The 23,996-nt window shown below is 54.0% G+C and overlaps 1 protein-coding gene across 1 annotated transcript in view; it reads right to left on the bottom strand.

The window, feature by feature from the left end:
- Positions 1-11,022: 11,022 nt before the first annotated feature.
- The window catches only part of KIAA1755 (KIAA1755 ortholog), a 40,655-nt gene continuing 27,681 nt past the window's right edge, over positions 11,023-23,996 (bottom strand). Inside the window, exons 8-14 of the mRNA XM_039227157.1 lie at positions 22,679-22,795; positions 20,876-20,974; positions 19,790-19,938; positions 17,689-17,827; positions 16,343-16,465; positions 15,464-15,676; positions 11,023-12,128 (exon numbers count right to left, since the gene is read on the bottom strand). Coding sequence (XP_039083088.1) covers positions 11,349-12,128; positions 15,464-15,676; positions 16,343-16,465; positions 17,689-17,827; positions 19,790-19,938; positions 20,876-20,974; positions 22,679-22,795 — 1,620 coding nt within the window. The 3' untranslated portion in view covers positions 11,023-11,348. The remainder of the gene's footprint in view (positions 12,129-15,463; positions 15,677-16,342; positions 16,466-17,688; positions 17,828-19,789; positions 19,939-20,875; positions 20,975-22,678; positions 22,796-23,996) is intronic.

Consider the following 23,996-nt stretch of genomic DNA (forward strand, 5'->3'; position numbering starts at 1 on the left):
AGTAAATTATTGCTGTATTTCACAGAAGAGGAAATTGAGGCACGGAGAGAAGGAGTTTAGAACCTATGCTGAGAAGTTTCCAGTCTGTCTCTGAGCAGGTTTGAACATCTAGAAGGGGCTGCCATTTCCCCAGGCCTTTAAGGAAGCCAAACTTTCTGGAAAGGGCCAGGAAGTAACGGTTCTAGGGCTTTGTGGACCATCCTGGGCTGTGCCCCTGCAGTGCAAGCAGCCACGGGAGTTCTGTAAGTGAGCCAGTGTGGCTGTGTTACAATAACCGCCTACAAACACGGTCAGTGGCCCAACCCAAAGGCTGTCATGAGCTGATCGCTCTAAGGCATCTGGTTTAATCAGAGCAGAGCAGTTAGCTGCCGCAGCCTGTGTGACCCTGGGCCAGTCCCTGGTCTCTCTGAATCTCTTCCTTCACCTGAGCGATGGGGCGGGGGATGTTCTGGGTGAGGCTGGGTAACGGAAGGGGAGGGGAGCAGCCACAGCGGGGGGACCCAAGAACCTTGGGTGGGACAGCACTCAGCAAGGCACACCGTTCTAGCACTCTCTCTGCATCGCCAACCACTCAACCCTCCGTGGCACGAAATGACCATTTCGTGATACTCCTGGGTTCTGCGGGCCAGGAATTCAGACCCAGCACCATTTAGGGACAGTTTGTCCTCATCCACGACGTCAGCTGGGAACACTTGAATGATGATTCGATGGCTAGAGTCTGTAAGGATCCAGAAGCATCCTTGCTTGCAGATCTGGCGATCAACGCTGGCTGTCAGCAGGGGGCTCGGGGAGGCTCTGGCCAGAACACATCCACATGGTCCTTCCCAGTGGTACCTCTCTGTGGACTAGCGTGGGCTTCCTGACAGCATCGTGGCTGAGTTCCAAGAGAGCAAAGCAGAAGAGAAGCTTTACGACTTAGCTTTGAGAGGCACAGGGCGTCACTTTGGCCGTGCTCTGTTGGTCAAACAGTCACAAAGGGCCGGGAAAACCAACATCCCCACCCCCACTCTACTCTATGAAAGGAAAACATATGACACGGGAGATGTCATGTGCCCCAGACATGTGGTGTAAGGGCCCCTGACAGGCATCTGGGCCCAAGATCTTCGCCGGTTCCACGTGGCATCGGCGCTGTCCCTGGGAGCCCATTCTGCTCAGACCCTCCCTCAGACCCAGTCAAGACTTTTCTGGTCAGACTCAGCCCATGCTCAAGGCCAGGTCTCCATCCAGAGCAGATCCTGGGGAAGACTGGTCAAGACTGTACCTCACAAACAATGTAGGAAACAAAAGCAAACACCTCCCACCCGCACATGAGCCCTGGGACCCCAGCATTTGCAGGAGGGTTGGCCAAACAGATGGGGAAATGTCGAGACACAACCAGCCAGGAAATGCCTCCTCAAGCCAGAGGACGCATTCGCGTGTTGAGGGCTGAGGGTGGAGCTGGGGTCCTGGACTGGCCCAAGGAGCAGAGATGCTCAGAGAGCCGGCTGTCAAAACAGGGCAGAAAACGAGGCCAGGAGCACACGCGGGTCACATGGCTGTGAGCAGATGTCTGAGAGGGAAGAACCGTCGAGATGGGCTTGCTGAGATTCTGGGTGGAGATGTGAGAGCCGGGCCAGACCCCCTAGTTAGATGAACAACAGGTCCCTGGAATCAGATCTGGCTGATTCCCGACTTCTACTTCCTCCAGCATCTGCGACTCTCCCCAGCAATGGGAGAAGAACCTGGGCCGCAGAGAAGGGGAAGGGCTCACGGTGAAACCAGTGGCCAAGCTGGGTCTCGAACCCAGGGCTCTGCCTCCTTCCGCATGGCCCAGCAGGGTCCTCTTAGCGTTCAGAACCTCTTGTAAACGGGTCCAAATGTTAATAATAATGTGACCTCCCCTTCACAGAGCTCCTAGGCTGAGGATTACGTGCCTCTCCTCACCCAGTCCTATAGCAGTGCGGAAGGGGGGAAGGGGGGCTGTTCCTGACACTCCCGTCTTCCAGAGGAGGGAACGTTACTGACACAGGAAATAGGTGGCTGAGCAGGGATGAGACCCTGAGCCTGACACCCACTCACTCAGAGAGATGCAAGCGTCCTGCTTGGAGAGGGCTGGGCATGCTGGCCTATTCCCAGCCCTTGTTCAAGGGCATTGGCACTTCCTGCCCTGGATCATTGGCAATTGGAGCTCCCAGGAACCCCAGCCAGGTGTGGCTATGTCAACAGGAGTTCCTGGGGTGGGGGTGGGGGACCGGGGTCGGGGGGAGCGGGTGGTCCCTACAGACGTCCCACTCACAGCCATTATATCCCGGTCCCCTGGCAGTTAGAGCCAGGGCGATTGTCCCCATTTTAACAGATAGGCCAACTGAGGCCCGGATTAAAACTCAGGTCCTTCCTCTTCTGGAGGAATTGGTGGGGGCGAGGGACAGAAGCTGCAGCTGGATCCTAGATGGCATCTTGTCCACAAGGCTCTTCCCCCAGGGTGACTAGGATGTGTAGGAATGATAGAAGAACAGAGATGAGCCAGAAACTCCATCAACCGATCAGATAGTCGCTGTGACTCATCCCCACATCCCCATTGCCCTGAGGCTGCTCCCTGGCTTCAGCCTCCCTACCCCGGCCTCCGGCCTCAGCAGGGTGAAGGCACCAGACCTTCCCCATTCCTGGGGAAGCGTTGGCCTCCAATGAAAGGCACCAGATGAGTAGGGTGACCATGTAATTTACTGTCAAAAGCGGAACACTTTGGGGAGCTATTAATAATTATGTGGGGGGGAAAGGAAGCATTAACCTAGACTTTCTAAGGCAAACGAGAAGTCTGATCACTCTACTGCCGGGCTACTGCTTAGCTCAAAGCATTAAAAGCACAAATGTCTGACACCAGGGCTCTGGCCACAAATGAGGGCAAAAGAGTTCTTAGGAAGATATATTTTTGAGAAGTCCTCAAGTCCTGGACAGCCCTAGGGGGATTCAAATCAACGTACAGAGCTTCAGAGCACATACTCTGAAATGAGACTGTCCAGGTTTACATCCTGATGCTACTTCTTGAGGGTTGTGTGAGCTCAGGTCTCTTACCTAACCTCTCTGACCCTCAGTTCCATCCATAAAACCGACCTACCTGCAAAGGACTATTGTGAAGGTGAGCTGAGATGATGCAGGTAAATCATCCACAATTTTGGCACAGATTAAATGCTCAGAAAATAAAAGGCTACTGTTATTTTGTATTAATTTGATTGTTATTAATTAATAATGCCAGGCACTGAAAGGGGCAGACCTCTGAGGTCTCAGATAGGGCCCTGCCCTCCGGTACACACACTCCTGTGGGAACGAAGGCCTGAGGGACAGACCCAGGGCTGTGCATCAGGGCGGGCTTCCTGAAAGAGGTGGCCCCTGGGCAGAGTCCATGGTCCAGGACCTTTTGTAAGATTGAGGTCATAGTTTCAGTTTCTAAAGAATGTCTAAGGCCCCTCTCTGTATAAGTACCCAAAAAGAAAGTTCACTGAAGATTTCTGCTTTTAATTTTAATGACAACTTCCACGTGTCTTTCAGATGTCACATATGAACATCTTTTGGGGTCCTTGAGTTCACCTTTCATCTGCCTATGTTTTCTCCCAGTTGCAAAGAACACCAGCCCCTCGAGCTAGCTGAACTGAAGCAGGAGAGCAAGAGTCAGAACAGGACTGGCCGCTGGACTGGAGTCACGACCCTCACTGCCTCTGGGCCCCTCGCGTCTGGCTCTGGGTCTGTCCGTTCCAGTCCACCTCCACCGAGGACCACTTTGCAGGGTTCTAGCAACATGTTGCTGCACAGCCACCCTCTGCCCTTGGCTTTACACGTTTTCGGTTCATAAACTGCCTAGCATCTCCGATTCCCAAATTCAAATCCTGGGGAAAGAATCTTACTGGCGAACTTGGGGCACGTGTCTCCTCCTCATCCAACCGGCTGTAGCGACCCAGGACCTGGGATTCGTAGAGGACTCCTGGTTGAGGGTGTTGGACCACCACTCTCAGAAAAGGGAGGTGGCTTTTGCAGGAGGGGGGCACAGCTGGTGCAAAGACACAGAGGTGGGGACGCGGAGGCTCTGCGTGAAGGACACCGAGTGGCTGGGTTTGTGCCAGACCCACTGTGGCTGCTTGAAGCGTGGTTGTTGCAGCCACATCCCTGCCCCTGTGCCCAGTGGCCCAGACGTGGCCCAGAAAGGGAAGTCGAAAGTGAATTCGCAGCAGAACCAGTGCTCAGAGCCGTTTCCCAGCCCAGGCTTGAGTGTCTGAGGTGTGGAGGGAGTCGGGGGTAGAGGAGCAGGGAGAACGAAATCAAGAAATAACAGGCTTCACAGGAGCGATAATGACATTTTAACTTGAAAATTGCAAGGAGACAGGGCTGCGGAGGCGTATGCAAATGTCCATGCAGATGAGATGCAAATGAGCCTGCCTGCTCTTGCCAGGCGCACCTGGATGTGGCTCAGTGACAAATCCTAACGGGCACCGCATGGCTGTGTGATTGATTATCAAGCCCAGCTGGGATGACAACTGCACTCCCCTCCTGGGAGCTGGGGGGAGAGGAGATTGTTTCTAGAGCGCCCTCTAATGGGCGACCCTGAGGCATGGCCCTATCTAGTTCAGGGATGGCAAATTTGGGACACATCTATTACTTCTATCTATACTGGCATCCATGGCAGACATCATTAATCAATCTTAGAATTCTTTTTTACTGAGCCAAACGTGCGCGCGAGGCAGTCCCTACTAATTGATCAAAGTTGGCATTCATTCATTCATTCATTCATCCATTCATCTAACAAATTTGGTTGAGTTTCTTCCCTGTGCCAAGGATATATTGAACAGAGACTTTCAGTTCCTGCTCTCATGAAGCTCATAGTTTAGAAGGGGATAGGAGCATTAATAAAATATTACAAAATGGCCGTTGGGGTAAGGGCTGTGATGGAGAAGCATGTGGTTTTAACACAAGGAGGTTTGGCTTGTCCTCAGTGGCCAGGAAATGCTGGCCCCGTTGCTAATATCTGAAGCACAAGAAGGACTTAACTAATTGAAAAAGTGGGGGGAGACCATTCCAGACCTGAGACAAGGAAGAGCTTATAAGCAGACATTGCCAATGCTATACCCACATTGCCTATGATCACTTTTTGTTCTCTGCATTTCTTCTGTGGATTTAAAAAAAAAAAAAAAAAAAGCTTTATTGAGGTATAGTTCACATACCATACAATCCACGCAAAGTGTACGATTCAATAGTTTTTTAGTGTATTCATAGATACATATAAACACCCTAGTCAATTTTGGAACATTTTTATGATCTCTAAAAGAAACCCTTTACCCTTTAAGGATTCATACCCTCCCACCCCACACCCCCAGCCCTAAGCAATGACTAATTTACTGTCTGTCTTTACAGATTTGCCTTTTCTGGACACTTCATGTAAATGGAATCGTATAATATATAATCTCGTATGACTGGCTTCTTCTACTTAACCTAAAGTTTACAAGTTTCATCCATGTTGAAGCACGTATCAGTACTTTCTCCTTAAAATTTTTATTGTGATAAAATAATACATAACGTAAAAATTTCCACTTTAACTATTTTTAAGCGTACAATTCAGTGGCGTTAATTACATTCGACGTGTGCAATCATCACTACTATTTCCAAAATGTCTTCATCATCCTAACAGAAACTCTGTACCCATAAGACAATAATTCCCCATTCCCTTCTCCCCCTAGGCCCTCGCAATTTCCAACTTACCTATATTTCTATGAGTTTGCCTATGCTAGATATTTCGTATAACAGAATCATACAGTATTTGGTCCTTTTTGCCTGGCTTATGTCACTCAGCATATTGTTTTCAAGGATCACTTATATTGTAGCATGCACCAGAACATTTCCTCTGATGGGTGGATAATCCTCCATTTCATGTACATTTCACATTTTGTTTACCCACTCATCTGTTGAGGAACACTTCAGTTCTTTCCACCTTTTAGCCATCGTGAATAATTCTACAACGAGCATTGGCATACAAGTATCTGTTTGAGTCCCTATTCTCAATTCTTTGGGGGTACACTCCTGGGTGTGGAATTGCTGGATCATTTTATGTCGATCTTTTGGAAGAATCCTCAAGTTTTTCCACAGTAGCTGCATCATTTTACATTCCTATCAGCAATGCAAGGGGTTCAATGTCGTCACACCCTTACCAATATTTGTGATTTTCTGCCTTTTTGATGATAGCCATTCTTGCAGTTAAGAAGTGGTATTTCACTGTGGTTTTGATTTTCATTTCCCTAATGACTAAGCATGTTGAGCATCTTTTTTTTACATGCTTGCTGACCATTTGTATATCTTTGGAGAAATGTCTGTTCTTTCTTTACCCATTTTTAAATTGGATTGTGTGTCTTTTTGTTGTTGACTTATAGAAGCTCTTTATAGGTTTTAGCTATTAAACTCTTAATATATATATGATTTCCAAACATTTTCTTCCATTCTGTAGGTTGTCTTTTTCACTTTCCTGAATAACATCCTTTGATGCACAAAAGGTTTCATTTTGATAAAGTCAAATGTATCAAGTATTTTTAGATGTTTATTTATTTTTGAAAGAGAGACAGAGCACGAGTGGGAGAGAGGAAGAGAGAGACAGAGACACAGAATCCAAAGCAGGCTCCAGGCTCTGAGCTGTCATCGCAGAGCCTGATGCGGGGCTCAAACTCACGAACTGCAAGATCATGACCTGAGCCAAAGTCGGGTGCTCGAACAACTGAGCCACCCAGGTGCCCCTCAAATGCATCGATTTTTACTTTTGTTGCTCATGCTTTTAGTGTCATATCTAAGAATCCACTGCCATATCCAAGGTCATGAAGATTTACTTCTATATTTTCTTCTGAGAGTTTTATAGTTTCAGCTCTTAAGTCTACGTCGTTGATCCATTTTGAGTTAACTTTTGTATATGGCGTGAAGTAGAAGTCCAGCTTCCTTCTCCGACATGTGGAAATCTAGCTGTCTCAGCACTGTTTGTTGGGTGGACTTGGCACCCTTGTTTAAAATAAACTGGCTGTAGATATATGGGTTTATTTCTGGACTCTTGGTTTTATTCCATTTGTCTGCATGTCTGTCTTTATGGCAATGCCACACTGTTTTGGTTACTGTAGGTTTGTAGTAAGTTTTGAAATCAGGAACTGTGAGTCCTCCAATGTTGTCCTTCTTTCTCAAGTTGTTTTGGCTGTTTGGGGCCACAGGAATTACCATGGGCAAATTCTGTGGGAATTTGAGGACTGGCTTTTCCATATCTGCCAAAAGAGGTTGTTGGAATTTTGATATGGATTACACTGAATTTGTTGATTGCTTTGGGTAGTATTGACATTTTAATAATGTTAGATCTTCCTATCTATGTACCTGAGATGTCTTTCCTTTTTTTTTTTTTTTAGGTCTTCTTTAACTTTATACAGCAATGGTTTTTTTAAAAGTTTATTTACTTTTGAGAGAGAACACACAAGCAGGGGAGAGGCAGAGAGAGAGAGGGAGACAGAGAATCCCACTGATAGTGCAGAGCCTGATGCAGGACTCAAACCCACCAACCATGAGATCATGACCTGAGCCTAAATCAAGAGTGGGTCACTTAACTGAGCCACCCAGGTGCACATGCCAGACGATGCCTGTTTGCCTTCCGTTTCGGGCCTGATCCTCTCATTTCACAGATGGAGAAAGTGAAGGCTGAAGAGTGCAGCGGTTCCCCTGGGGTCCCCCATCAGGACCCAAGCAGAAGGAGACGGGACTTCAGGAACCCTGTTGCCCAGTCAGAACACTCACTCTTCCGGGGGCCCATCGGCTCCAGCATTAGAAGGTGAATTTTTAAGCTAGGAGAGGGCGGGGGTTTGAGCCAGACGTGTGTGCGCCGGGTGGGAGGCCAGTTCTCAGCCCCCAGAGAGCAGAATATCTCTGTTTTATGAGGGCGCCTGTGCCCTGACTCCAACCAGCTGCCCGGTCTGGGTCTGGTGTGGGTAACGACGGCAGGAGGGTATGGGGCACCCCCTTCAGAGTGGCTGACAAACTGGAGGCTTATCTGTATCCCCGGACTTGGTGTTGATCGGAACTGGGTATAGATTCTGAGCTTTACCTGCTTCTCGCCCTATGACCGCTTTCCTTGTGGTCTGACCTTGGGCAAGTCACCTCCCCTCTCCAGTCTTCATGCAGGCTTCTCTGTAACATGGGGACACCCCACAGGGTGACTTTGGGACCCTCAGCGTTAGAGTGACTCTCACATGAGAAAACAGATGGGCAGAAAAGTCCTTTGTAAACTGTGAGGTGCCCGCTTCTGCCACTGCCCAGTAGATTCCTGCGGCTTGCTCCTTGACAGGACAGTCACCCCTCTGGAGAAGAAAAAGGCTGGGGGGCCCAGAGGTCTTAGCGTGCTGGCCCAGGAGGCCTGATGAACCCACTGGAAAGTGGGGAAAACTGAGAGGCTGTGACCTGCTCACAGTCGCCAGGCTGGTAAGCCTGGATTCAAAGGCAGGGCTCTCTGATTCCCAAGATGAGAAAAATTCTTATCCATTTAGTGACCCAATTGGACAGATAGGATAAACCAAGGGCCGGAGGGAAAGCACCCCATGTGGGGTCCTGCTGGCCGTCTGCAGCAGCGTGTGTCACCTGACACCCCGCCCCCCCAGGCCGAGCCCCTCCTGCAGCCCCCCAAGCATGAAAGAGAGGCTCGCATCATGGTCGGTTATACACAGCCATGCCACTGGCAGACTTGGGGTCCTTAATGGCTCCTCCCACCAGCAGAGGCACCTTCGCCTCCTCAGAGCAGCCCCTGGGGGCCGAGGCTTTGCTGACACAAAGCTGTGCTGTCACTAGTGCGACTTGTCTCTCGGGGAGGCCACACCACGCCCCTTCCACCGGTGCGGTAGGGCAGAAGTCAGTCAATCAGGAAATTAATTAAGAAATCCACACGATTCAAAGAGCAAAAAATTCTTTGAAATTATGGGGGAGCCTCTGGAGAAATTTCTCCCTTGGTTTGCTAGATGATGAAGGCAGGGGCTGGCCAGGCTGGTGCTGAAGTGTAATACTAGATGCCCATTTAATGAGCACTTGCTATGCTCCAGGCACCTTTCTAAGGACTTCCCGCATATTAATTCAGGTAGTACTTACAGCAAGCCTCCGAGATCTGATTATTCTCTGGAGGAAGGAAACCAAGGCATAGAAAGACAGCACCACTTGGCCAAGGACTCAGTTCGTGAGCTGTGGAGCCTGGGCAGAAATCCAGTCCATCCAACTCTAGAGCCACATGACTGGCCACTTTGCCGCACTGGCTCGTGTGCTCCTGGAGACCAGGTGTGAAGGGCCCGAAGGACCACGACTGGCCCAGCCTAGCCCCCTGGGCACACGGTAGCGGCCAAGCTCAGCAGGACCTCCGAGGGGACAAAGCCTGTGACTGGCACACACCCAGCGATCAGCCCGGCTTGTCACCAGGTGGGTCCAAAATATCCTGGCTCGGCCGCTCCCTGCATGGCACTTCTCTGAGTCTTGGTTTCCTTCTCAGTGAAATTGGTATTGGACTCATGGTTGTCGTGAAAGATTCTGTGAGCCCTGTAAAGCTTTTCAAGTGCTTAGCACCGAGCTAGGCAGAAAGAAAATGTAGAATAAACATTAGCTATTACGCTACGTATTATTTCATTCATCATTATATTTTGTTTCTGCATCCCCTCTCCATGGGCTGCTGTGATGGGGTTTGGTTCTTTTTAGAGACAGAGGGATGCACAAGATGGCTTTGGGGAGCCCTCCCTTCGAAGAATTCCAGGACCATCTATCCCCCTCCCCTGCCCCCCTCATCCCTCTCGTGTCTGTGTTCTCTCAGAAGTTAGTTCCCATCGTTGCACCCCAGGTGCCCTGGCTCCCTGTCTGTGGTCCCCACTGGTTGGATGCTGTTGCTATAGCAACAGCATTTTAAGAGTCTTCAACCCCCCATCTGAGGCGACAGGCATGGATGGAGGGAGGTGGGCTTATCACATGCCTCCTGCATCCTCAGGCCAGTCTGGACTGAAAGGCAGGAGACTGGAATACAGGAAACAGAGCTGGCCTGGGGTGGGGGGCCAGCTCAGACCCCAGCCCCAAGTGCTGTCCCGCAGAATGCCACCTGGCCGTGTCACAAGGGAAAGACCTGAGCGGTTGATTATAAATGCAGATTTCAGCCAGGCTCTGGCCCCAAGGGTCTGGTTTTAATGATCTGGGTGGGACTCCCAGGAACCTGCGTTTGATCAGCTCTGCCCATGGTTCTGTGGCAGATAGGCCACAGACCACACTTGACAAAACCTTGAGTCCTAGAAGGTTCCTGAAAGCCATCCTGGGCATTGAGGTTTGTGTTGCTTTCCCTGCTGAGCTGTCTCCAGACGAGCTTGCCTTGTCCTCCTAGGCACACGGGTCCTAACCCCCCTCCTTCCACAGATGAGCCCGCAGCCAGGAAAATTCCAGGGCCAGGCTGCCAGGGACCTCCTTGGTAATGCACCCGTCACACCATCTCAGCATAATGACATTCAGGGGAGGTGCTGGCAGGGGTGACTCTGGGCGATGTGACAGGCTGGCTGTCCTCCAGATATTCTGAGATCAGAAGTGTCAGGCATCCCCACCCTGTCCTCCTGCTGGACGGGCATGGGGCTCCCCACTCTCACCCAGTCCCCACCACCAGCAGAGCCCTACGAAGCTATGCCTGAAGAGAGGTGGCGACCTGGGCTGGGGAGAGTAGACTTGGTAGAGCGTGGGGAGGGGGAGAGGGTTCTCTCTGGAGGCCCAGGACAAGCGGGGTCCCTGGAAGGTGAGACAGAGAGAGGGCTCTTGCCGGTGGGAGGAGCCAGCGAGAGAGCAGAGAGTGCATTTGCAGCCCTTACTCCTTTGGGGCGCACTAACTGGCTGCCAGATGATTCTCTTCATGGAGAAGAAGCAGCCGCATGCAGTGATTTGCTTGACAACACACCCTTTATTCCCTTCCCAGACTAACCCCCCACTCCTCCCCCAGTGGACCCTGAATTCACCGCCAAATAAACAGGCACTCAATCCGTGTCTCAGTTAAGAAGCCACTCCCCAATCCCCCCACTCACGACCCCAAGGAGAAGGCTGTGCACCCCTGAACTCCAGGCGGTTGTTGGCTTGCCTGGGACTGAGACTTCTGGAAGGTTCTGTACCAACTACTTGTCCCGCGATGGGATGTGGGGGTTGTGTAGGCCGTCCCAGGCTCCACTATGCCCTGCCCTGCCCTCCTTACTCCCTATTCCCATCCGGAGTCAGGTCTTCCTGCAGTTTCCCGGGGCTCAGAGTGGGCTCAGGCTCCTGCCCTCTCCTGGCATAGGCCAAACACACAGCGACTGCCCAGGAGCCGTGTCCAGAGGGGCTCAGCCAGGGCTCCCCAATTTCCTCTTGTCACTGGGCCCTTCCCCAGCCACCCTCTGGAGTCTGGTGTGATTGGCGGGGGTCCTAGCTAGAGAGACGCAGGGAGACTGGTCCGGGGTGAGTTCTCCAGAGGCATCTGTGAGTCCCTCCGAGGAGAAGCTGCCTCCAGTGGGATGGCAGCCCTGACTCTGCCCAGGGGGTCGCTGCCAGGAGAAGACGGGGGTGAGGAAAGGCTCAGGGGCAGGATCAAAGGGCTCATGGGAGCTTTTGACTTCATCAGCCTCCACAGCCTGGCCAGCTTCCTGGGGCAGAAGGCCTGTCTGGAAATCTCTGTTCTGCTCCTCTGCAGGGGCCCGAGGCCACCAGGAATGTGGCCAACGATCTGGGCACAGTGAGTCCCGGAGGGGCAGGCCCTGCCTTTCCTGGGAAGCGATATCTGCATTCAGACCCTGACCCTTGGCAGCTGCCCTTTTTAGTTCCGGGTGTGCCGCGTGGGCGGTGGGCCCCGCTGGGCACGGACAGTGGGCCAGCGCCTTCTTCAGGAGGGTCTGGATCTCCTCCTGCCTCACCCGGGCCTCCTCCCACAGTGCCTGGCCCGGGCCCTCCTGGCTCAGAGAGGCCACCTGCAGCCCCATGGCGCGGAGCTTCTCGGCGGGGAACTCGGACGCCAGACGCTGCAGGTAGCGGTGGAGGCAGCGCTGGTCCCCAGGGCTGGCCTTTGGCGTCTTGCCCAGCCGGAGCTGCCTCATCAGGTCCTGACAGTCCGCGTGGAACCAGGTTATCTGGGGGCGAGAAGAGGGGGTGCGGGGTTGAGGCTGGGGGGGTGCTGCCAAGGACAGGGATGTACGTCCCCAAGCAGAAAATACGGATTGCTGGGTTGAATTCATAAGACGTTGCCCAGCCAATGGCCCGCCGAAGACCGTGGTTTCACTCACGTCCCTGAGGTTAACACACCCACAACCGGCGAGCCGCCCCCAGCACCCTTGGGGTCCTCAGGCCTGATCTGGGGGCCAGCAAAGCCTTACCCCTCTCTGGGGGTGATCCAGAGAGGAACATGTGGGTTCTCTGCTGCATTCGCCCCTTATGAGCGGCGCAGGGGGAGGCCCCTAGCTGATATTTTCCGAGCACTTTGTTTGCCAGGCTCAGCACCTCTCAAGGATGATCTCATCGACTCGTACCAGCGGCCCATTCTACAGAGGAAGAACCTGAGGCTCAGAGACAGGAAATCGCTTGCCCCAGGTCACATGGCAAGTCACGGAGGAGCTGGGATTTGAACTCAGATGTATCCAGTCTTTGACAGGGTATCTTGCAAGCACTCCGGACAGCCTGGGCAGGCCCAGGGCCCGCAGTTGCTGGAGACGCCCTCAGCCAACCCAGCCCAGGGCCCCTCAGGCAGCCAGGCCTCTGCCCCATTTTGGGATTCTGCTTGTCCCTATTTCACCCACAAAATGTCTGCAGGCTGCAAAGGAGCCAACACACTTCCCAGCAGCTTGTGAAAAACATAATCTTTCTCTCCATTAATTTAGAACCGACAGCGAGCTGTTAGCTGTGGGGATTGGAGAACCATTTTCTCCAAGGAAACCATCTTTCCGCGGATTAAGGGAACTTGTCTTTAGATAAATGGCTTCATATTCGCGGAAGCACACGGAGCTCATGGCTGGGAAAGGGCTCCATAAATCTCTGTTAGCGGCGCAATTGTGTTATTATTATTTAGTGCCAAAGCCGCCGCACGCTCGCGCTCTCTGCCCGGGGCTGAGCCTAGCACAGGGATGTCCTGGCTGCCTGTCCGTCTGTCTGGGACTCGATCTTCCAGGCTGAGCTGGACAGGGACAGAAGCGCCTCAGAAATCCTCTTGCTGAACCGTCCATTATGTGGATTAAGATTCGGAGCCGGAGAGGAACAGGGCCCTGCCCAGGTCAAAGAGCCAGAGGGCCAGGCACGCACGGTGGGAGTCGAGGTCAGGCTGCCCCCCCCGCCTCCGTATGATTCCCAGGCCTGGGTGCGGCTCTGGCTTCTCACCCCCCCCATCCTCCCTCCTCCCTCCTCCCTCCTCCCTCCTCCCTCCTCACTCTTCCTCCATCCCTTTGGCCCCGGCTACAGACAAGCAGGCGAGGAAGCGACAGGATCATCTCAGATCACAGTGAGCACCTTAAAGTGAGAGAAACGAGGACGAGAGCGAATGGGGGCTTGGCGGCGAGGGGACCTGGGAGCTGAGCACTGAAGAAAGATAAGAAACCAGCTGGTCTTGCGGAAAAGCATTCCCCACTGAGGGAACAGCAAGTTCGAAGGCCCGGAGCTACAGCAAGTTTGTTTTAGGCGGCGGAGATGGGCCAAAATTAGTAAGCGAGGAGAGAAGCAGCCAGACGTCCGTAACCCATGGGGCCTTGCTACCACTTCCACGGCTACTAACGATAATAACATTGGTGTTAATAATAATAATACCAAATGTGAGTAAACCCCGGGGGGCGGGGGTTACCTGCATTTAATTGAATTCTCTCACTACCCAGCAAGAGCCAGATGATCTGCGTTTGAATCTCAGCTCAGCCATTTCCCAGCTGTGTGACCCCGGATGAGTTATTTGACCTCTCTGATTCCTTGTGTGTAAAATGGGCCTAAGAATAGCGCCTGCCTCGGAAGACTGATGTGACAATAAAATGATATGTGAATGACGAACAGGGCCCACCGCATACTAAGAACTACAGAAGCCTTGGTTATTGTGACTATTATGGCTGTTATTATTGGCGAGAGCTGAGGCCCAGGGCAGGGAAGGCCGCCCAATGCGGTCACACAGCCCTGGGCGGGCACAAGCCACCCCAGATCTAGACCTCAGGTTCTGCCCCGCCTGGCTGTCTTCCATCAACCGGGAGCAGGGGTCCCTTGGCCGCCATGGGCCACATCCCTTGCCCATGGCCCCTCGGAGGCAGAGAGGGTGTCCCGTCCCCCCAGGGCCCCAGGCGGGACGTGGGCAGAGTCTCTCCGGCTTCCCCTCTGAAGCACCTTGCAGTCTCCGTCCCCTGGGTGCGGGGCCCCGACAGTTGGGAGGCTGAGGTCAGGCTCTTCCCACGCTCTGTCCCTCGGGGGTGAGTCTGGGGGCGCTGGGCCTGGGCCAGAGCTGTGGGTTCTTGTCCGATCCGGGGTACAGCTGTCCCGGGCCGCTGCTGGTCCTCCCAGGCCTCAGTGTCCCCAGGAGAAACATGAGACATTTGGCTAAATGGGTTGGGGGGTGGGGTCTCTTCAATCAAATCCCGCTTGACCATCGGCCCTCTGGGGAGCCTTGAGCAAAGCGTTTTCCTCTTTGGGCCTCAGTTTCCTCATCTGTAAAACAGGACCGCTCTACTTTGCCACACTGGGTTGCCAAGAGACGATGGGCGCACAGCAGTGGCGTTCCTCTTGGCCTCCTATCTCAGCACTGCCCACGACCCCATCGCCCAGAGGAGCCCTACCTTCTCCTCCCCGCTGCTGGCCAAACTCCGGCTTCCCGGGCAGGACTAAGGCCTCTGTTCTGAGGGTGCTCAGAAAAGCCTCTGGGCCCACCTTCCGCCCACTGTCCCCCCCCTCCCCCAGCCCCGCCAACTGTGTAGGGCAAGGCGGGGCATGGGAAAGAACACTAGAATGGTGCCACGGGCTTGCTGTGTGACACTGGCTAAGTGACAGTCCTTCTCTGATCCTGTTTCCTTCCCCAACTCTGCAACAGAGGGGTGGGGCAAGATGACGCTTCTTAGCCTGGCCTGACCTGCCAAGTTGTCTGCAGAGAGCTACGTGCAGAGAGAAAGCCTAGGGCTTTGACTGGATTCTCAGAAAAACCAGGCCCCCTTCCCCTCATCCCACCGTTTAAGAAGCGGATGATTTCTGAGTGTCCTTTGAATGCTGGCGTCCAGGCTGCTGGGAGGCTGGTGTAAGGGGACCAGTTGGGGTCGGAGATCAGCCAGGATGGAGTTAAAGGGGGGCCGCCCATCCTCTCGAACCTCGCTTCCCTTCTGGTAAACGTCCGCCCCGCAGGACCGCAGGAGGAATCATGGACGAGCCTAGCGCTGTGTGTGGGCTGCTCCCTGCCCGCAACCCCCCTGCAGCCAGAGGGGCCGGGGAGGGTCTGTGCGGGGCGGGCCACCAGGCTCACCTTCCTGCAGAAGTGGTGCAGGTGCAGCAGCGTCTCCAGGTCTGTGCGTTGCCGCTCAGCCGCCATGTAGAAGTGGGTCAGCTTGGCCTGGAAGGCCCGCTGCGTGGACGCGAAGGCGGCCAGCTCCGGGCACTGCGCTCCTCCCGCCGCTCCGGCCGTGGCCCCCAGCTGAGCTGCCCGCTTGGACAGTTCCAGGCCACGGCGGTACTGGGCCTGAGCGGGACAGGACGGGTGCCCATTCAGGTGCCTTCCTAGCTGAGGCCGCCTCCACAGGCCGGGACCCTCGGCCGCCCCACTGCTGACGTGTGAGGCTTCCCAGACCTCTGTTTGCTCATCTACAGAATGGGCACGGGGCCTCCGCCTCAACAGTTCACTTGCCTAGACGCTGACACTGACTGCTCCATGCCACCTCCTTCTGGAAAACTTCCCTGACCTGGCGTCTGGGTTAGGGACTCCTGCCGTGTGTCCCCACGTTTCCCCCTTCTGTTTGCTTCCCTGTCTGGCACCCCTAGCCCGCACTGGCCTGGAAGCTCCCTGAGGGCTGAAAGGGGCTAAATCCTGTGTCCTAGGCTCCAGTACATGAAGGACGCAGATTCCTTGCCCCTACCTCTGAGGCTGACTTAATAGGTGGAAGCCTGGAATCTGCATTTTACGAAATCTTCCAGGGATTCTGAGATAGGTCTTTGTTCAGACGCGGTGATCCAGGAAGGCTTCCTGGAGGAGACAGCATCTAACCTGAACCCTCTGTGATCCAAGCTGGTCTCCTCACTGTCTCTGGAAGTTTCCTTGCACTTTCCCACCCCCCATGCCTTTGCCTTAGCAGTGCCCCCCTCCTCCACTGCCCTCTCCACACCCTCCGGGCCTGCTTTAGAAACGCACTGCAGCCTGGAGGAAGAAGTCCTCAAACTCCGCGTGGGCTTTCTCCACAGTCTCCAAGCTTCTGTCTTTGGGCGTCAGCACCTGCAGGCACTGGCTCCCCTCCTGCTCCATCCAGTTGCTGACCTGGGGCAGGGGAGGGAGGTGCCGACGTTAGGGGTGCCAGGTTAGGGGTGCCCGCGGAGATGCCCCTCGGCCAGCTGCCCCGCCCCCTTGGAGGTGGGGATCCTCTCGTCCTCACTTAGTGGAGGGGCCTGGCCTGGACTGAGACCCTCCGGGTTCCGGGCAGGAGGGACATTTGGAGAGGACAGGTGCATTGCCATGTTCTTCAACTATCTGAAGGGGACGGGACTCCCCGAGTGGGACCCCAGGGGGCATCCGGCCTGGCCAGTGCCACGCACAAAGTAGGCCGTCAGTGCACGCTTGTCTGAATGAAGTCACGGGGTGGCAAATTTCAGCTTATTCTAACCACTCAGTGCTGCCAGCCATAAAAGAGGCAGCTTTGAGAGTAATGAGCTCCTCATCCCCGGGGCGGTGCAAATGGGAAATGCTGCCTTCTGTAGAGTGTGGTGCGTGCTATGAACTCACTGTGTGAGCTGGGCAAGTCACATTCCCTATCTGGGCCTCAGCTTATTCAGTGGCAAAATGGGGTTGACGTGAGGATTCGATGAGGGACAGAGGCAATAAAACGGCTCTCGAACCCAGGAGCAGAAGTCCCCTTCTTATCCTGGGGTGCCTTAGAGAGTACGTACTCACTGCATCCTCAAAGAGTCCATTGGTGGCAGGCACTCATATTATCCCCCCATTTGACAGATAAGGAGACTGAGGCAACAAGTAGTTAAATAAGTTGTCTGGGGTCCAAGTCAATGCTGGAGCCGGGATCAGAACCCAGGCAGTCTGCACACTCCGCAGCCCCCAGTGTGAATGAAGGGCAGTCAGATGCAGTGACGCCGGGTGTGGGCTCCAGGGTCAGACTCCCAAGTGTGTGACCACAGTCAGGTGATGCGATGTCTTCTGGCCTCAGTTTCCTCATCGATGAATGGGAGCAACCTTAACGTTGTCCCCCATCCCTGGTAAGTGATGAGCTTGGAAAACCGTATACACAAGGTTTCGTGGCCCAGGGGGGATAAGAACAGCGTTTGGGGTGGTGTCTTCACCGCACGCGACATTTCAGGAGTGCCGTGTCATGCACCATGTCACAGGCCGCCCCCCTGGGTCTCGGAGAAGGGCCAGCCTCGTGTCCTCACACCAGAGCAGAGTGCCGGGCTGGGGCAGGGGCTGGGGCGAGGCCTTCCCCGTGGAGAGGCCAGCCTCCCCCTGACTCCGGAGAGGCCAGCCTCCCCTCCCACCTGGTGGATGGCGGCTTCCAGGCGGCCGAGGCGGATGCGGAGCTCCAGCCTCCCCAGGAGGTGGTTAGATGCAGTGACCAGGACATGTAGCTGCTCGTCCACGAGGCCATACCAGGCGGCGGCTTCGGCCAGACGGCTCCTGGCAGGTGGAAGGGGGCGAAATAGGGCCCGAGGCCTCCCTGCCGGTGCTCCTGCCCAGCCCAGGGGCCTGCCCCCCAATCCCACCAGCTCCGTGGTTCCAGCCCGGGCATTCCAGCTGCTGACTTGCTGTGTGATCTCGGGCAGGTCCCCACCCCTCTCTGGACCTCAGACGGCCTCTCCTGGGACTGAGAAGACCAGAGGACACAGCGGGGAACCGAATGACCCTCCCTCTCCCTGAGAGATCCCCTGGGAATCTGAGCTGGACAGACGTGGGTTCACACCCACCCTAAGCCAACTGAGTCAGGCTCTGAGTTCAGCCTGGACATTAGCGCTTTCTAAAGCTTCTTAGGCTGAGAAGCAGCCCTCACACATTCAAAACGCTTAACGGTATCCAGCACACAGTGTTCGGGCTTATTATTTCTAGTGTGATGATGGTGAGCGGCTGTAACCTGCCTTTCGGCCATAGCCTCCATTTTACAGATGGGAAAACTGTGGTCCAGAGAGAGGAACTGACTCTCATGCATAGGATTCTGAATTGGAATCCAATTGATGCTTTTTTGCACAGAATTTTAAAAAATAGTCAAGACATAAATGAAGGGAGCAGACGGGATCCAGGCATGGTGACACTTCAGTGAAGGGAGGAATCTGGGGTTTTCCCTACACCCCTCAAACCCCACCCCACCCGCCTCTGCCCTACGGGGTCTTATTCAAATGGAAAAGGGAAAAAAGGAGATGGAAGGAAAGCCTCCTCGTCTGACTGCAGCCTCCCACAGATCACTGCCTTTCCAGGAAGGGGTGAAGGCCCAGGGTCAGTGCGCAGAAAATGCCAGCCAGCCTGGCAGACGGAGGGAGGAAGGGGTGGGCAGGGACCCAGCTGCAGAACAGACAAGCACGGAGGCTCACGTGGGACCACACCGCCCCCTGGTGGAGCCGCTGGTGGCCAACAGTCTGGCGAGGCCCCTGGTGGACCGGGGAGCTGGGCCACTGGCCAGTGAGGTGGGGTCATGCCCGGAAAGACAGAGCCAGGCTGTGTGAGGAGCAGGGAGGCGGCTCCACACCCAGCACCAGGACCCACATCAGTGTGACTCTGTCTGCGGATGCAGCGCGGGGCAGGGTGTTCGAGATTCACACACCTCGGCTGTGTGATCCTGCAAAGTCCCTTAACCTCTCTCTGAGCCTCAGGCTCCTCCACCGTAAAATGAGGATAGTACTAGCCTCCGCCTGGTGGGAATTAAACAAGTTAATATTTGCAAAGCCCTTAGCACAAGGCTATGCTCGTACTAAGTGCTCTTTAGGTGTTAGTTAAATAAACAAATTGTTCTTCGAGGCTTATGCAAACTCCATAATTGCATTTGTTCTAATGGAGACGAAATATCTCCAGTTACTGACTGATTTAATTACCAATTTGCACACCCCCACACCCCTAAATTTAAGAAAACCGGTACTTTCCGGGCATGTGGATTTTTTTGTTTGGCAGCTCTAAGGCCACTGACACAGCTGGCAGTTCTCTCCGCCCGGGTGAGAAGCCCTCCAGGGAGGGCAGCGCGGTGCAGGGGTTACTGCTCACGTGTCCTGGTTCTCCCACTGCTTCGCTGAGCCGTGGTTACCCATCAGCGAAATGAGGACGATGGGGCCCTCACGAGGTTCTTTTGAGGAATAAACGAGATGGACCCTTGAAGGGATTCAGCCTCGTGTCTTAGAAAGCCAGAGAAAGTGCTTACAAGTGACTAGAAACGAGCAGTGGCTGTCCTCTGATGCCCACATCGGGCTGAAGATGACTGGGGCTGAAGGCGGGGGTGGCAGAGAAGGGGCGGAGACCTTACCGAAGCCTCAGCCCAGGATCTGGACCCTGCAAGTGCCCCCATGCTAGGCATCCTTAGGGTCCACACTATGTGTTCCCTGCTCCAAACGCCCAGGTCAGTGGACAACGGTCGGGGAGGAAAAGCCTGGCTGTTCATACCTGACATCAGGGTTGTCGTCCAGCCTCCCAGCTTCCTGCCGCAGCCTGGCCAGAGTGACTCCCCCTTCCCTCTGGAGGCCCAGCAGGCCTGGGTCCTTCAGCACCGTCTCCATCAGCTCCTTGGACTTGCTCAGACACCTGGAGGCTTCCTGCCAGTGTAGGGAGGGGGCCTGAGGCCCAATCCTCACTCTCCTTCTACAGCCTTCCAGGGCTCCCCACACCCGCATCATGGCTGACTGCCCCAGCTTGGCATTCAAGGTCCCGCACAAAGTCTATCCTTGCCATCTCCAAAACATCTCCTCAAGCCATGTCCCCTCTTGTCACCATGGCAACCTCACCTGTCCAAGGGCCTACATCTCTAGTTGGGACACTCATCCCTGCCTCTTCCCTGGGCTCCCTGCTGCTCTCTGGCTCCCCCTGCAGTCTGTTCCCCTACATGGCGGCTGGTAGGATCTCAAAGCGCCAATGCTTTAAGCACCCCGCTGCTTAAAATTCTCCAGGGGCTTCCCTGCTGGCTTAGAGTCAAATCCCAGCCCAACTCCTCGATACAGCCTCCGCTGACTTCTTCTCTTCTAGTTCTTCTCTTCTCTTGCCCCGCTCCAACACTCTGTTCTACACTGGCCGCCATACCATTCTTGAACATACCAGCACAATCCCACCTCAGCCCCTTGGAACACAGTTGCCCTCAACCCAGAGCAGTGCCCCTCCTGCTCCCAAGGCCGGCTCCTTCTCCTCCTCAACTTAAATGCCATCTCTTTGGGGAGGCCCTCCTTCCTTCCCCATTGTCCTCAATCTTACTTTCATGACATTTGGCACAATTTGTAACTACACCCCCACTTCTTTGTTTATTATTTTAAAGACTACTTCTACCTCTGCACCTAAACCCTATGAGGGCAGGGAGAGGTCAGTGTGTCCCAGGCTGGGTCTCCAGGATATGACACATCGTGAGTGTCCAGTAAATCTTAGTCGAATGAGTGGATAAAAAAATGGGATGATGGCACCCACCCTGGCTGTCCCCTAGCTGAGCCCTAGGTCCATGGAGCCTGGGGGATCGTGAGTCTTCCCCACCCCATGCCCCTGGCTCACCTGCACCCCTCCAGGGGGGTCACTCTTCTCAAACTGCTTGATGGAAGCCTTTAGCAGGGAGGAGACCTGGTGCAGATCAGCAAGGAAACGGTCCAGCTTCTGAGTGATGGAAAGCCAGAGTGGGGGTGTCAGCCCTGGGCCAGCGAGGGGGGCACATCTGCCCACTCCAAGAGGACATGGGGTGGGGATTGGGCAGTGGTCCTCAAACTTCAGCTGCATCAGAATCATCTGGAGATCTGGAGGGAATCCGGGCTGCTGAGCCCCACTCCCGAGTCCCTGATTTCATTCCTTTTGGGTGAGGCCTGAGAATGTGCGTCTCTGACAAGGTCCCAAGTGATGCTGAGGCTGCTGGTCCAGGGACCATACTTTGAGAACCACTGGTGCTGGGAATGAAAGAAGGAGCAGAAAGAAGGCCCTAAGGGAATACGTTGGGGAAGGGGAGCAGATGTGGGAGGGCAGAGTTAGGGGCATCTTCTGCCAGGTCCCACTTCAGCCCAGCTCCACCACCAGTGAGCTGTGAGCCCTTGGGCAAGTTGCCTCACCTCTTTGCACCTCTACTTCTTCTTCTGTAAAATGGGATCACAGTCATTCCTACCTCAGAGGCTTGCACGAGGCTGGAATGGGTACATTTGTGCAAGGCACTCAGTGTTTTGTATTAGCCAACATCATTATCAGTTTTCTATGCTGGGTCTACGGGTTAGATTTCATTTCAAGGGAAGGTTTTAAAGTGAAACTACAGTTCAAAGGCCGCTGGGTTCATCACAGGGGAACTTGAGAGGAGACTGCTCAATATACCCTTTAGTACCATTTGAATTTTTCACGTACTGCCTGTTCAAAATGAAGCATATGATAAAAAGGACAGCATCCCAGCCCAAAACAAATAAACACACCACCGCACTGGATTGTTAGTGTAGACGTGTAGGTCTTGCTGGAGGCTGATTTCGATCCCCGGGGACATCAGGCAATGTCTGGAGATGGTTTTGGTTGTCGTCATCTGTGAGGTGCTCCTGCCAGAGTGGGTAGTGGCCAGGGACGGCACTAACCACACTACGGTAAACAAGTGTGGTTTTTTTGCTCCCGACAAAAAAAGTGGCCAATCCCCAATGTGGCTTGTGCCGAGGGTGAGTAGCCCTGGTCTAGGGAGGGTCCAGGACAGTATGTATGGGCCCCGGTTTCTGTGCGATTTAAGCCTGGAATTTTTTGTGTGTTATTACACAAGTCACGCCCGTCCTGTGTGTCCTCATGAACTAAACTGGGCATGAAATGGCCCCTCCAGGGTTGTGTGGAGAAGAGCCTGAGATCATAGAGGGAAGGAGTGCAGCCCTAGAAGTTTCTTTATTTCCTCCTTCTGTCAGGAGGGAACGAGTCTGCCTCCCCCACCAGACCCTGAGCTCTCTGAATTGCGTGGGTCCACAGAACAAATGTCTGTCAATTTTATCTTCCGTTAACGTAGACCCCGCCCTTTGCATGCGCCCTACACTCTTCTAAGCTCTTCATCCACATTGACTCAATTAAGCCTCACAACAGCCCCCTCGAAAAGTACTGCCATTATCCCCCATTTTGTAGTGGAGGAAAAGGGCTCAGAGAAGATACATAACTTCCCCAAGGTCACACAGCAGAGCTGGGATTGGAACCCAGGGAGTCTGGGCGCAGAGCCCGAGGTCTTCATTACTGGGCTCTGCACCCTCATTATACATGTGTGTTGAGTGACTGTTTCTGGGCCTGACAGGGTCCCTAGATCCACGGGGCAGGATGGTGAAGAGAAGGAGTCAGGGTGGGGGTAAAGGCTGCGATGGTACACACCTGGAAGAATTGCACCCACTCGCTGTGGCAGTAGGGGAAGGGGCCTTCCAGGGCTGCGGGCAGCTGGCCGGGGTCCACGTGGTGGCTGAGAGCTCTCAGTGAGGTCACCACCTCTACCTGCAGACGAAAGAAGGTAGTCAGCATGACCAGGGGACCCAGCGTGGGGACATACGTTTGAGAAGGGCTGCCAGGTCCCTGCACCAACACCACTCTGTCTGCCACAGGTAAGGCTGGCCCTGGCTTTGTAGTTGCTTTCTGGGCAAGGATCTTCTCTGGAAAGTCTGACAAATCAGAATTCAGAATGAGACCCCAGCTGAGGAACGGCAAGTAAACAGCACTGATCCCGCCCCTTTGCTAGCCTGTGCCCAAGGCAGACATCATTAATCAATCACCACACTGACTCCCTCTAGGCTGGGCTCTTTCCCAGCACAGCTCTCCAAGCAATTACACAAACTGATTGAAGCCGACCCTGGTCATGTAACTTCTTTGTAGTCCTTGTACTGTTCTCTGGTGACCCACCAAGGTGGTGTCTCCTTCTTGGGGCTGATGAGAAGGTCACCAAATCCTGACCATATGCTCTCTGAGACTTGGAGGAAGGACAAGGTGCCTGCTTCTCCTGGACGGTGAAGTTAGAGGTTTATGCTAGGAACACTTCCAGATGCCTAAGTGTGGGATTGGGCGGATTCTGGTTTTGTGGGTCCATCTGTTATCCTTGGCACTCAAAGTGTGGTCCACGGACCAACAGCATCAGCATCACTTAGGAGCATGTTAGAGATGCAGAATCCCAGGTCTCCTCCGGAGCTACTTCATTAGAACATGCACTTTGACAAGGTCCCCAAAGGGTTCATTGGCACATGAATGCTTGAAAAGCACATCTCTAGCTCACAATGTGACTCTTTACCAGGGAGGAGGAGGAAGGAGGCCTTTAAAATCATCTCCTGAAGCGGCAGAGGGCAGGGTGCCCACGCTCATGACGGTGGCACATGGCACTAGTGAAAGAAAACTGCAGGGCTCTTGCCTGTAAAGTCCCAGATCATCTCGGGCTCTGAGCTGGAGATGACAAGAGAAACCAGGGAGAGAAATGCAGGAAGATCAAGGCTACAATATGGAAAAGGCATCTCTGCCTCTAGCTTACTGTGTGGCTTTGGGCCTCAGTTTCCCCACCTGAAAAGGAGGGAGGGGCTGAGGAGCTGAAACTTTAAAAATAAGTTTCATGCCACAGGCCTCTCTCAGTCACGTGGTAGAGCCCACCAGGAGCTGCTGGGGTTGCCAGAGAGAGAGAGAGATCACTATACGATTGATTTGGCCACATTTGCCA

Source organism: Hyaena hyaena, unplaced genomic scaffold (assembly GCF_003009895.1).
Source record: "Hyaena hyaena isolate Hyena2069 unplaced genomic scaffold, ASM300989v1 scaffold_25, whole genome shotgun sequence".
NCBI classification, from domain to species: domain Eukaryota; kingdom Metazoa; phylum Chordata; class Mammalia; order Carnivora; family Hyaenidae; genus Hyaena; species Hyaena hyaena.